Source organism: Durio zibethinus, chromosome 19 (assembly GCF_047325235.1).
Source record: "Durio zibethinus cultivar Kanyao isolate XHJ-2024 chromosome 19, ASM4732523v1, whole genome shotgun sequence".
Classification (NCBI taxonomy): Eukaryota; Viridiplantae; Streptophyta; class Magnoliopsida; order Malvales; family Malvaceae; genus Durio; species Durio zibethinus.
In genome coordinates this window covers 1,942,081-1,955,170 of record NC_143180.1, presented here as the reverse complement: position 1 = coordinate 1,955,170, position 13,090 = coordinate 1,942,081, and the positions used below count along the sequence as shown (strand labels likewise).

At 28.2% G+C, this 13,090-nt stretch overlaps 1 protein-coding gene and 1 pseudogene across 2 annotated transcripts; one reads left to right on the top strand and one right to left on the bottom strand.

Annotated features, from left to right (window-relative positions):
* The first annotated feature begins 443 nt into the window (after positions 1-443).
* LOC111309489 (UDP-glycosyltransferase 76B1-like) lies at positions 444-1,898 on the top strand (annotated as a pseudogene). The gene is made up of 2 exons (XR_016330503.1): positions 444-1,056; positions 1,151-1,898. The product of XR_016330503.1 is annotated as a UDP-glycosyltransferase 76B1-like (transcript).
* A 4,774-nt stretch (positions 1,899-6,672) lies between these two features.
* On the bottom strand, positions 6,673-7,608 carry LOC111309488 (F-box protein At2g26160-like). The gene is made up of 3 exons (XM_089748182.1): positions 7,583-7,608; positions 7,279-7,428; positions 6,673-7,204 (listed from the first exon to the last, which is right to left on the bottom strand). The coding sequence occupies exons 1-3, from the start codon at positions 7,606-7,608 to the stop codon at positions 6,673-6,675; spliced, it is 708 nt and encodes a 235-aa protein (XP_089604308.1).
* Between the last annotated feature and the right edge of the window lie 5,482 nt (positions 7,609-13,090).

The window sequence follows — 13,090 nt, the reverse complement described above, 5'->3', positions numbered from 1 at the left end:
GACACATGCTAAATATATCTTTTTTATTTTGTCAGATAAACATATAACTTGAAAGTTAAAATATTAAAAAATATTAAATTATTTTATTAAATTAAATAAGTTTTTATTTTTTGATTTGTATTTAAAAAATTATTATTTCAAATAAAAAATTAATTTATGTAAAGAGTTTATTTAAATATAAATTAAATAATAAAAATTATTTAGATATAAATTAAAAATTAAAAATTAATTTAAATGCGGAAAAAATTAATTTAAATAATATAATAAAATTTAAAATTTTTATTATTTTAACTTGAATTAAATTAAGCTCATTCATCAATAAACAAATTTAAAATCTCGAAATTTTAAGACCTCTGTGCCGACAAGGCCTCATTAAGAGCTATGTATTAATTGTCTACAAAAACAGATGTAGACACATAGCTAACTGAAATTAACACAATAGAGTAGTGTGTTCTACTGTATTGATTTAAGGGTCAATATTTTCCATCATACCCTTCCATTTCGTCCTTTCCTCCCTTGGTATAGCTTCATTTCGGATCCTCATTTTTTGTATGGTTTTTCTTTTATGGAATTTGACTAACTGATATGATTGAATAAAGCAATTTTTTTATATGATTTGTACTTTATTTTAGAGACTTGAATCAAGAGAAATACTCACATAGTAAAAGAAATCCTCCATGCCAAAGGCTTTTCCATTACCATAATCCATACTCCGAACCCCTCAAACTACCCTCATTTCAGATTCTATTTTATACCTGATGGATCATCGGAAAATCAAGTTTTTCCATCAGATGGTGATCATATTGTAGCCCTCCTAACGATCCTCAATTTGAATTCTCTTAACTTTTCGCGATTTCTTGACTAAGTTGCTATCCAATGACTTGGGGGATCCCATTACTTGCTTGGTTACTGATGCTTTATGTCACTTTACTCGAGCTGTCGCTGATGGCCTTAAGCTTAATTCCAAGGATTGTGGTGAGGACCAGCAATGACTTCTTTTCTTGTTTTAACGTCTCTGTCATTTCTGCATGGATAGGGGTTACCTCTCAGTACAAGGTATAGATCTCTAGTCTAACTCTTTAATCTGACCCTAATAAATCATTATCTTGATAACTTTTCTGAGATAATTCTATGGTGTTCTACTGATAAGATTCAGATTTTACCGGACAACTTGATGGCATGTTCAAAAGTCACAAAATCTCAGTTTCTTATTATTGAAATGGTGAATCTAATTGCTTGTCTGATCAGAATGTCAAATAGAAAACCAAGCCCCAGAGCTTCAAAGTCATTTTTATATTTGAACCATGTGATTCAATTCAGTGATATTGTAGTTCAAGAAACCAAGGCCTCTTCAGATATGGAACTCCTATTAAGAACTTGAACAAGAACCTCTAACAAAATGTTCCCTTTACTTTCCAATCCCAAATTTTCCACTAGGTCTTTCCCACAAGTACTTTCCAGCCTCATCCAGTAGCCAACTTCCTCAAGACCATAGCTGCATATCATGGCTAGACAAACAAGCACCTAACTCTATCCTCTATGTTAGTTTTGGAAGTGTAGCTGCTATAAATGACACAGAATTCTTGGAGATAGCTAGCTTGGAGATTGGGCACAGCAAGCAGGCCTTCTTGTGGGTGGTTAGACAGGGGTTAGTCCAAGGCTCAGAGTGGCTTGAACTATTGCGAAATGGGTTCCCAGATATGGTACGTAAAAGAACCCACATCATGAAATGGGCTCCCCAACAAGAAGTGCTGGTTCACCCTTCAACAAATTTTGATTATAATCATATTATCAATCATCTCATTAAACTTAGGGAAAATTACTTATAAATATGATGTGGTTTGAGACAGATTGAAAATGATTCCAGATTTAAAAAGGGATACATAATTATTTTATAATTTTTTTACTCAAAAGCGTTACTTTTTATCTTTTATCTCTTTTTTCCCTTTTTCTTCATCATCAATTCATTCTCTCTCTAAAATTAAAGAAATAAAGTTCTCAATCTTTTGATTTTTCTCGCATCTTTGTTAAAAGAGTGAGTTTCCCTCTGTTAAACTTATACTAACATGAAAATTGAAAACAGTTACAGATCTATATTAGCCCCTTCAAGACATAATTCATGCTAGCAGGGATAGTGCATTAAATTTGAGCTCGTAAAAGTAAAAATCCGAAGTCAAATAGCATGGACTTGAAATATAAATTTGTGGCTAGAAGGTTTTGTTTGCCATGAATCTTCCTTTAAACTTCTGGCAATAAAATTTCTTTTGTTTTTAAAGTGACTTGTCAAATTAAGATCAAATAATTAATCAAAACTTCTGTAATTAGTCTTTCAGCTGAAATTGGAGATAAAAAATCCCAATAAAATGACGGGTATATGTCCCAATTGCAATTCCTTTTCATGATTAATGCGTCAACTCTAGTCTCCACCGAAATTTCGAAAATGATCCTTTGACTTTTGCATTTGCTGGGACCCTGCTCATTTCTTTCATTCTACCAATTTCCTTCTGTTTCTTGAATATTTCCATGTTAAATGACAAACATTCAATTGATAATTAGCTACTTAAAAGTGTGCCTATGAAAACTTGATGAAATTACTGTCTACAAAAAAATAGAGATGTGTTGGAAGCATGAACTGGTCTGTGTCAGGCATTGGTAACCTTTCAGCACTTTGCCGTGAGTTTTAGATGAAATGAGCCCCTGGAAAATAAACCTTCTTTCATAGTTTTACCAAGGCCCAAGACCCATAATTTTACACATAGCTTCGGCTTTTCTTTCCAGCTTGGCCTAAACTTGAATTGATAATTTCATGTTTGCAAGAAAATATTATGGTTGTGACATGTTTAATTCAACTTATTTTGTCCTTGACTAATTTTCCTTTCTTCCTCTACATAATTGAAATTGAATATGCTTCTGTTGAACTCTCAAACACTTGAATAAACAATTCCTCTACATAATTGAAATTGAATAAACTTTATTTGTTTGATTTTAGAAAGAAAAATTTTATTTGATTTTATAGAGAGAAAATAAATTGATGATGAAGAAGAATAAAAAAAATAATTGTTTTGGATAAAAAATAATAAAACAAATCATAAAATAATTAAATGTTACTTTTTAAATTTTAGGATTCATTTTCAATTCGCTTCAAATCACAATATATTTAAGATTGTTTTTACATATTTGTATTTAAAAAGTTAAATTTATGTGATTATTTTTAATAAAAATAATTTTTCAAATTCTTCCAAAAAAAAAAAAAAAGTCTCATGGAAGTCTTACCCTCTAAGTAAGTTTTTTCCCAAATGCAGTTACTTTTTAACTTTAATTCTTTAACCAAAACACTTTTAAACTTTATTCCCAAACACACGTACCTTTAATTAAAGTAAGCGCCACATCAGCATTTTCTCACGCGTCGGCTTCTTCTTCCCTCATTCTCCTCCTCCTCTCTACCTTGCAAAGTTGTGTTTGCAAGCCTGCAACTACGTTTACATTTGTTTTAAATTTTTAAGAAAAAAATTTTCAAAATCTCAAAATTTTATCAAATTATAATAAATAAATAAATTATAGTTTCTACCAATTCATACATAGAATCATATTTCTTCTCTCAATAGTAGGATGGATCTTTCCCAAATCTGGAAAATTATTGATGTATAGGGCAAATGATATTAAGATCGATTGGTGCAATGGTAATGATTTTACTAGCCAAGTATAATGGATTTAAGTTAGATTTCTCATTTTTATCCTTAGAAAATTAAAGCTGAGCAGAAGTGGGATTCAAGCCAGATTAACCAAATCCATTTTATGATTGGTTAAAGCCATGGTGAAATTGTATATACTATTCAAGCCATACCCATTTGCAGAGTTTCTTTCAATTTGAAGAAACCCAAGCAAACAAACGCATATAAGTTAAAATAATAAAATAATAATAATAATAATAAAATAAAAATTATATAAAAAATTTTAATAATATTGAATCTTCTTATCTATATAAATAAATAATAAAAATCATTAAAAGTAATAAATTTAATATCAAATTACTTTCGACCAAGCCCGTGAGTGGGGGCTTCTTGTTTTTCGCATTTAACGTTCGTTGACGGTTGAGCCATGATAGGGACCTCCTTAGTGACATTCTTTATCTCACTTCCTCCAAAATTTAAATCTGATAAATACCCTTTTTGTATGTTCATAAAGTTTTTGACAAATTAAAATTTTCATTTTCATCAATTTGGGGATTAGCAGACATTAGAAAAATTGCTCACAATTATTTAAAAAGTAATAAAAATTTTTACTACTTGTTTAAAGATATGATTAATTGAACTTTAAAATTAATTTATGGCTAAAATTTTAATAATTTTAAATTGAGTATTTATGATCATACATCAATAAGCCTATTTGATTAAAAAAATAATATGTGACATTCATCTAAATAAAATTGTTTTTGGCCAAAAAAATAAATAAAATTGTTCTATATCATTTTAAAAATATATATCTTATTATTATTTTGTGTAAAATTCTGAATTTTATTGTTTCAAATTAAATCTTATTAGTTTAAAACCATAAATGTAGCCTTAACTAGGAGTGTAATCAATTGAGTTCGAGTAGATATAGTATTAAGTTCGAATTTGAACTCAATTCGAAATTCGAGGGTCGATACTCAACTTAAACTCGATCGAGTTTCATTTTTTTAGCTCGAGTTCGACTAGAGATAAAAATTGAGTTACTCGAGCTTATTCGATTAGACTCGATTAACATATAAAAATAAGTTCGATTTTTATATTCGACAAAAGCTCGATTATTTATACTCGAACTTATATTCAAGATATTTTATTAATTAAAATAATAAAAATATATTTAAATATAAAAATTTAATTAGGTTCATGAGTTACTTAAATCAAATATAAGAATGCTCGAATTCAATTTAATCGATGAATCGAATTACTCGAGTTCGAGCTCGGCTCGATAATAATTGAACCGAATTTAAAATTTATTCGAATTGAAGTCGAATAATTTATGAGTATTAATATATCATTTATACCTCTAATTTTAATAATATAATGAAGAGCTTGTTAATATAAATGGGTTGGTAACGTATATGAAAATGCAACGAATCTTAACAAAACTTCTGTCTATGAAAAATTCTTATATCCATGCTTAGTAGAACTGTTTATTATTCGAATACAATATTTAATATTGGTTCCTTCTTCTTGTTCTTCATACTTATATTTGGTGAAATTCATCCTTTCTCGTTAGAAACAAATTAGATGAACATAGTGAAGTGTTTTATTAAAAATAATTAAATAAAAATTAAACTTAAAAATCAAACTAATAAATTAAATATAAAAAATTTTAAAAACTTTTCATATAAATGCTTTTGCTAAATTAAACATTGATAGATATTGATCAAATTTTGATTATAAATAATATTTTTAATATTTATTTTTATATATTATCAATCATCTCATTAAATTTACATATTTTTATTCAAAAAATCAAATTTATAAGATTATTTTTAATAAAAAAATTTACAAATTCTATCCCAAAAAAAAAAAAAATCTCATGGAAGTCTTACATTCTAGATAAAGGGTCAGTCTCCATTACTTTTCACAAAAGTCGTGAGTTGGGGCTTATCGCTTTTGGCATTTACTGATGATCGTTGACTGTTGACTGTTGAGGCATGTTGGGTGAGAAAGATTTAATTATTTTTCCATGTAAATTCCGGATTTGATTGTTTCAAATTAAAATTTATTCGTTCAAAACCGTAAGAAGAGCTTGTTAATTTGAATGGCTTGGGAGCATATAGGAAAATGCAGCCAATCTTAACGAAACTTTTGACTATGAAATTTCTTATAATCATGCTTAGTAGAACTGTTCAAGCATGGTGTGGAATTTCAAACAAAAATAAATTGTTAACGAAAAGTAAAATAAAAATAATAAAAACACAAAGAAATACGTGGTTCGGTTGGAATGATTCCAACCTACATCCACGGAAAAAGCCTCCAAGGGCTCTGTTGTTTATAGTTTCATCAATTAACACTGAAATAGATTACAAGTAAGTGAAGTAACTCAATTCATAGATCTCAATACATATTTCAAATAAATGATTAATTTCACTTAATCATCAATATCTTCTCATAATTGTCTTCAATTCACTTAATCATTAATATCTTCCACTACCAAAAAAATAGTTTTTATCAACGAAAAATTCTGTTGATAAAAACTAATTTTCTGTTGGTAATTCTCATAATGTCATTATCAGATAAACATAACTTTTATCGACGAAAAATTCTTCAATAATTCTCATAATTGTCTTGGATGCTCTGATTTTTGTGAAAATCGGAGTGTATGAGTGAACCATATCGGCCTGGAATGATAACGAGTAGAGTCTGAACCAAATTCAAGAGACTCAATTCTCTGATTCACCATGTCAAACACACCAATGTCATGAACTCCATGTTGCTCCCAATTATCATCTGTGAAGTATATACGGTTACTGTTGCAATTGGGGATCTTGGCCGATTGAATGGACCAAGAGTTACCTTCACCAACGAATAATGCATAGTCTCCTATATCATTTAATCTCTTCCATATCTCTGCATCACCATTAACATCAAACTGAAGCATGTAAACCAAGAAACTTTTCGTCTTACACCTCTTCTCAAAGAGATTGCTGGATCCATTTCAGAAAACCGCCGAAAGTTCTCCTGATGACTCCAGAAGATAGATCTTGTCAACTCTTACTATATCATCCGGAGGATAGCATGCAATAATCTTTGTTGCAGATTCAGGATCATCAGATTCAAAACGTCTAACCCTTCCTCTTCCACAAATGGCATAAATTTGACCCTTGAAAAGCGCCAAATCCTGGACATCATTCACACCTACAACAGTCTTCCACTGAACAAATCCTGGTTTAGCGAAAGCCAAGCAATGCCTTGGCCCAAATATCACCATAACAAGAAACTCATCCTCGGAAGGCTTGAGTAGAATGCATTTGTGAATGAACCTAAAAGGATCAGCAGCCACAGGCATACCTATCGGGTTCCGAATTGTGTTGAGTTTTGGAAGGTTGAGTTGAGCTTGAGAGATTGGGTGTAAAAGGTGAACTTGTAAATCAGAGTCCATAGTCACAATCCATCCATGGGGAGAACCATGACATCGCTTTCCATAAGCCTGAGGTAGCTTCAGTTCATAAAGCTTGTTCCGATCAAAACTGAAAAAACTTTGGGTGCAGCTGTTGTCTTTATCAGAAAGCATGAGCCATGGAAACTGATGGCCTGGCCGCACCGCATGTTAAAACAAGCAGATCGCCATGGACGACAAACACCTGATAATGCTGTAACATCTTCAAAAGAAGTAAACTGATTACTGATTTTTGAAATGACATCATCAGGAAGTAGATCAAAATTAGGTTGACATGGACGTAAATTGTTCAAGCTGAAAGGAAGTAATATTTGAAGTAAAAGCGAAAGGGTGACAAGTGCTTTTTTGCTTGGAATTGTGAGAAGTAGTGAAAGAGAACAGAGTAAAAACAATAGAAAATAATCTTTGAGGGCTGAAGAAAAGAAGCTACACCAATTAGTTTCCTCACCATGGGTAAGTTGAAACAGATTCCATATCTGCTTGAAAAATATTAGGATTGGAGGCAGTAAATATATCAATGGTTTTGTGTAAGGAAACATTTTCTTCTCTATTTTTGGACAGATATTTGGGTTTGTTTCTCTTTCCTCTTCTATCATTCTTTTTCTTTTCTGTTTTCTTTCCATTTTTTCTCTATTTATAATAGTGGGAACAAGAGGAAGGAAGCTTTGTCTTCTAGTGGGCGTTTTAAGGCTTACCGAATGTAGAATGGGCATGTGCCTTTGATCTGTCAAAATTACGGATTTAAAACTAAAAGCCCAACAAGGTGTGGATCACTCCAATGGATGGTGATGATATGTTTATGACAAGACTCACTTGTGTTCAATTGCTTGCACTAAGGTAGAATTTCAGAATCTGATATGAACAAATACTTCACATTGAAATACAGCTTCTGGGAAATTTTTTAATCCTGAATGGAACACTGTTGCGAGAAGTTTAAACACTAGTAACTGATAAGGATCCTAGGCAATGACTCCAATGACTATACCGCTACCACCACACTCTCTAAACTAGAGTTCCATGCACTGTGAGTCAAGAACAAACCAATAGCCGATGGTTCATGAACTCTTCCCGGGAGTGCCTTATTCACAATGTAGCCTCGATCCTTAGTCCCATCCCATCCCAAAGAACGTCTTCACCAATTCCTTGCAATACTTTTTCTTTCACTTTGTGGCATGTTCGGGATTCTAGAATAGACCCATTAGTACAAATTCCATCATTTTCTAAGCTGTTGCTATATGTCCATACATTTGATAAAATCTAAAAAAAAAAAAAAATGCACCAACCAAAGCCTGGATGCTATGCAATTGAAGAAATGAATCATGGAAAACAAAAAAAAAAAACCCTAATGTCACATGAAAATTGGCATTTTACATGACCTTATTAATATAATTGCAGTCTATGTTAAACGAAGCAAAATATAAAACACAAGAATAACAAATTCAAACGACATTATAAGGATCTAAAACAAATAAACATAGGAAATATCAAATTAAAAACATCAACATAACTTGCAAAAATAAAAATAAAAACCTAACCTAAAAGTGAGAAATTAAAATTAAGAGAAACCCATTTAATCAGAAACAAGATTGGCCCTTCAACACACCATCTAACGATGTTTAGGCAATGTAACAGTCAAAACCCCATATTCCATCTTAGTTATAGCAGCCTCAACCTTAAAATGAACAGGCAACTCGAATGTCCTCATACACTTCCCAAAGTGTCCTCTCCCTCTGAAGCCATGATCTTCTCCCCTCTTAAGTGCAAGAACTTCCCATCTTGAACTTGCTGCGTCACCTCTTCCCTCCTCAGCCCTGGCAGGTCGGCTTTGAACACGAACGTTGTTTGGGTTTCTTTACAATCAATCAGAAGTTGTTCCTTTGAAGACGACGACTTAACTCCGAAAGTAGAAGCATGTAATTTGCAAACTTGTCGTCAGGGATGTAGCCGGTGACAATCAAAGGAGGGTTGCTAGACATTTTTGAAAGCAAGGTTAGTTGGTTGTTTGTTTTGGGTAGATAAATCGGTTTCAAGGAGAAAATTTTGATTCCTGATTGATTAATTTATCTTAAATTATGGGCAAAAGGTTGACACTCATCCTCACATGCCCAAAAATATACAACTTTGACAATCAAAAGATAAATCAATGATACAAAAGAAAAAGTTAATTACACGTTGGGAATTTGAATTTTGGAAATATGTATAAGTTAGTATCTAAAAAATTAAAATATACAATTTACATTATAAATTTTCAAATTGTGTATTACTTTAATTCATATTTTAAATTTGTTAACTTAATTCGCATATATATAGTATCTAATTGATATAATTTCATTATATTCAAGTTATTTGTTAAATAAAAGTAATAAATATTTTATAAAAACTTCTTGTGGATGTTATGTATACGTTATGTGACAAATAATAATTGATTGATCATAGATAATTTTTATGATTCAAGTAAAAAAATATATTTTAAATTTTATTAAAAATATTAAAAGTATCTGTGATGAATATATAATTTGATAATATTTATTAAATGCTATATATATAAGCTGATGTGGTTGGTGGGATTAAAATTTGTGTTAATATGATACATAATTTGAAAGTTTATTGTGAAAAATGTATATTTTAAATTTTCTTAAAATTCAAATACAGAAAGTGTAATTAACTCTATCAAAAATCAAACTACCTCATTAACTCTTATCTTATGTAATATAAATATAAATAAAAATATATATACTAGGTAATATCTTGTGCTTTACTGCAGTTCAAAAATAATAATAGTTAAAAACACTAAAACATATTTGTATATACTTGTTTTATTAACCTATAAAATATTAAGTTTTCTAAAAATGAATGTGAGATCTATCATAAACAATAAAAACAAAAAAGAATTGAGAATTTCACAGAACAAATCAACAAATTTCTTATCAAATTCTTTTAATACTTTTCAAATTTGTAGCTTAGGTCTTTTAACTGATGAATTTTGCAAAAGATCATCGTAAATTAGTGAGTATATTTATCAATAAATTATAAGAGTTTAAATAAAATGATAAAAAAATACTTACAATTCGGTGAATTTTTTATAGAAAAGCAAAATCTGAATGAAAATTGAAGAATAAAAAATGGGTAATTTTTTTTTTAATGTTTTCTTATAAAGGCTTTTGGAAAATTAACAACATTAAAAAAATTTACAGAAAAATAAATAGATAAGGAAGATGAAGAGATTTCATCATTTTTTTATTTAATGAATTAAACTTTTCACTTCCTATTCATGAATGGAGTAATTGTGATAATAGGACGAAGAAGCCGATAATTGCTGAAATTAAATGCTTGTTGATTTGAACATCCTCTTGGATAATCATAGAGTTTAATTTGTAAGTTGAAAGGTAAAAGTAATTTGTGGAATTAAATAGTTAAAAAAAATATAAAATTTTTTTAAAAATAAAATGATAACTTATTTATAAAATTGACACGTGATATTTTTAAAAAAAATTATACGTTCAAATAGAATTATGTTAGATAATTCAAAGATAAAGCTTTTTATAGAAATAAAGAAAAATTTTGTTATGGGTTCTTTAATTCATGCAACATTTCAAATCTTATATAAGAAGATCGAATTAATTACATGTATTTTAAATTTAAAATCAAGATTTCATCTTGAATATTACATTATTTTTTACCAAATTAAAAATTACATTTATTAGAAATATTTTCCTTCATTATTTCTTAAGACATTAATAATAATATAAATTCTATAATTCAAATTGAAATTATAGAAACTCTCAATTTTTTTTTTTAGTCTTCATAAGTGGACTTTCCAAAATATAATTTAAGCAGTTTCAAACTATTAAATACCATTATTATATTCATATCCTTCCATATATATGTATATTTCAAAATTTAAATGGTTTAATTATTATATTATATATTGCAATTGTTCAATAATTCAAATTATGTATTTAAAATACTAATATAAATATTAAATTAAAAATTAGTGAAAATTTTTTAACTTCACAAATAAAATTAAAAAAATTAACACATATCTTATTTTTTAATTAATTTTTTATTTTAAATATATATCTTAAATATTTTACTAAAAATTTAAATTAATCAGACTCAGATATATCTTAATGAATGGATTGAATTCGAGGAAAAATTGTTAAAAATGTGTGTAATTGACTTGACTCAGACTCGCTTATGAACACGATTATTACTTTTATGTCTAAATCATTTAAACAAGAAAATGAAATTTAAGATATGCAAATCCACCAAATTGAACATGTAATAAAACAAAGAAAACATATATACTCTTAGAATTATTGTTCATTGATGCCTAACTTGAAATTAAGATGCATAAGAGACAAAACATCTACTTAACTTTGACATGATCCTAACTGAGAGGTACAATATAGTCAAATTAACGTACAAGACACCAGTTGCTGCGGTGAACATGCCGTGATTAGCGCTGAGGATTACTCTTACCAATTCTTAATCAAAGCCGTAAACACGTAACTTTTGGTGCTGTTAATCAAATATTATTATTAGATTTGATAATTTAAAATATGATATGATAATGAATATAATATAAAAATAAAATACGATTTAAAATTTTAATAATTATTATATATAAATTTAATAAAATTAAAATTTATTTTTATTTTCATATTGATATGAATGTGATATATAATTTTTATATAAAACATGATATGAATATATAAATTTTTGATATTTTATATGATATGAATACATAAATCTTCAGATTTAATTATCATCAATCCATCTATAATTCTTTTTTTTTAAAATAAAATTAATTCTTTGGCTAAGTTATTATTTTTCTTATTAAGTGGGAGGTCACTCATAATTTTTTCATTGGATTCCATTTTTTGAAGAAAAATAATGAATTTTGGCTTTATTATACCCTACACGAGGGATAGCATGCTTTGCTGATCATTAATTTCATTTCATTATTATTATTAATAAAAAAAATTGCATCATGAATTTATAATAAGTTTTTGTAACACTTGATTTCTCAAGATTTTGGTTAGATTGTGAGTGATTTTATGCTTTTTGTAGCCTAGAAAAGAAGCAGAACATGTGATTTTAAAAATATATTGAAGTTATTTTATTCCAAAATTGTGTTCAATTTAATTTTTTGGGAATTTAATTGGTTGAGCATGAATATTTTATCTATTCTATGGAATCCATGAGAAAGGTCCATCCCTTGTTTCCTAAGGTAAATCATTTGACATAAGTACTTTAAAAGATTGAGGAAAAATCATCATTGCATCTACCATTACCAATTTCTTGAACAATATATATTTGACATTACAATTTTTTTTTTTTGCTCTCTTTCTTTGTATCTTTTTATAATATATATATATATATATATATATATATATATGAGCATTTATCTTTAATATTGAAAATGTTATTATTTCCTCTATTTTTGTCCATTCAATTTGTTTCACTTAGCAATTAAATTACAAAGAGTTTATATTTTTATTTTTTTAAGCAAAAATTATGAATTATCTAACAAAATCATAAATTATAAAAAAGATTGATCTATTGAAAGATTACTGAACTCTTATTTTCAATGATCCGGATTTAATTTTTGATATTTTTAAATAAAAAATACTTATAATTCTTTTTGGATAAAATAATCTTACTTTTTAATGAGTGGATAAAAGTAGTAAATATTAAGTGATTTATTAAAAAAATAGTAAATATTAGGTCATAATCATAACTCATATATTGTTGCATTTAATTATTTACTTATTATTTAACTTTACATGAATAAAATCCAAAAATTATTTACAAAAATCCAAAAAAATCGGAAATGTGGGTCCATCACTACCAATAATCAGGACAGAGAATGTCTTATTACCTCAATCTCAGACATTAAAAATCTACCTTGGCAAGGATATATTTGGATATCAACTTTGTTATACTAAGAATC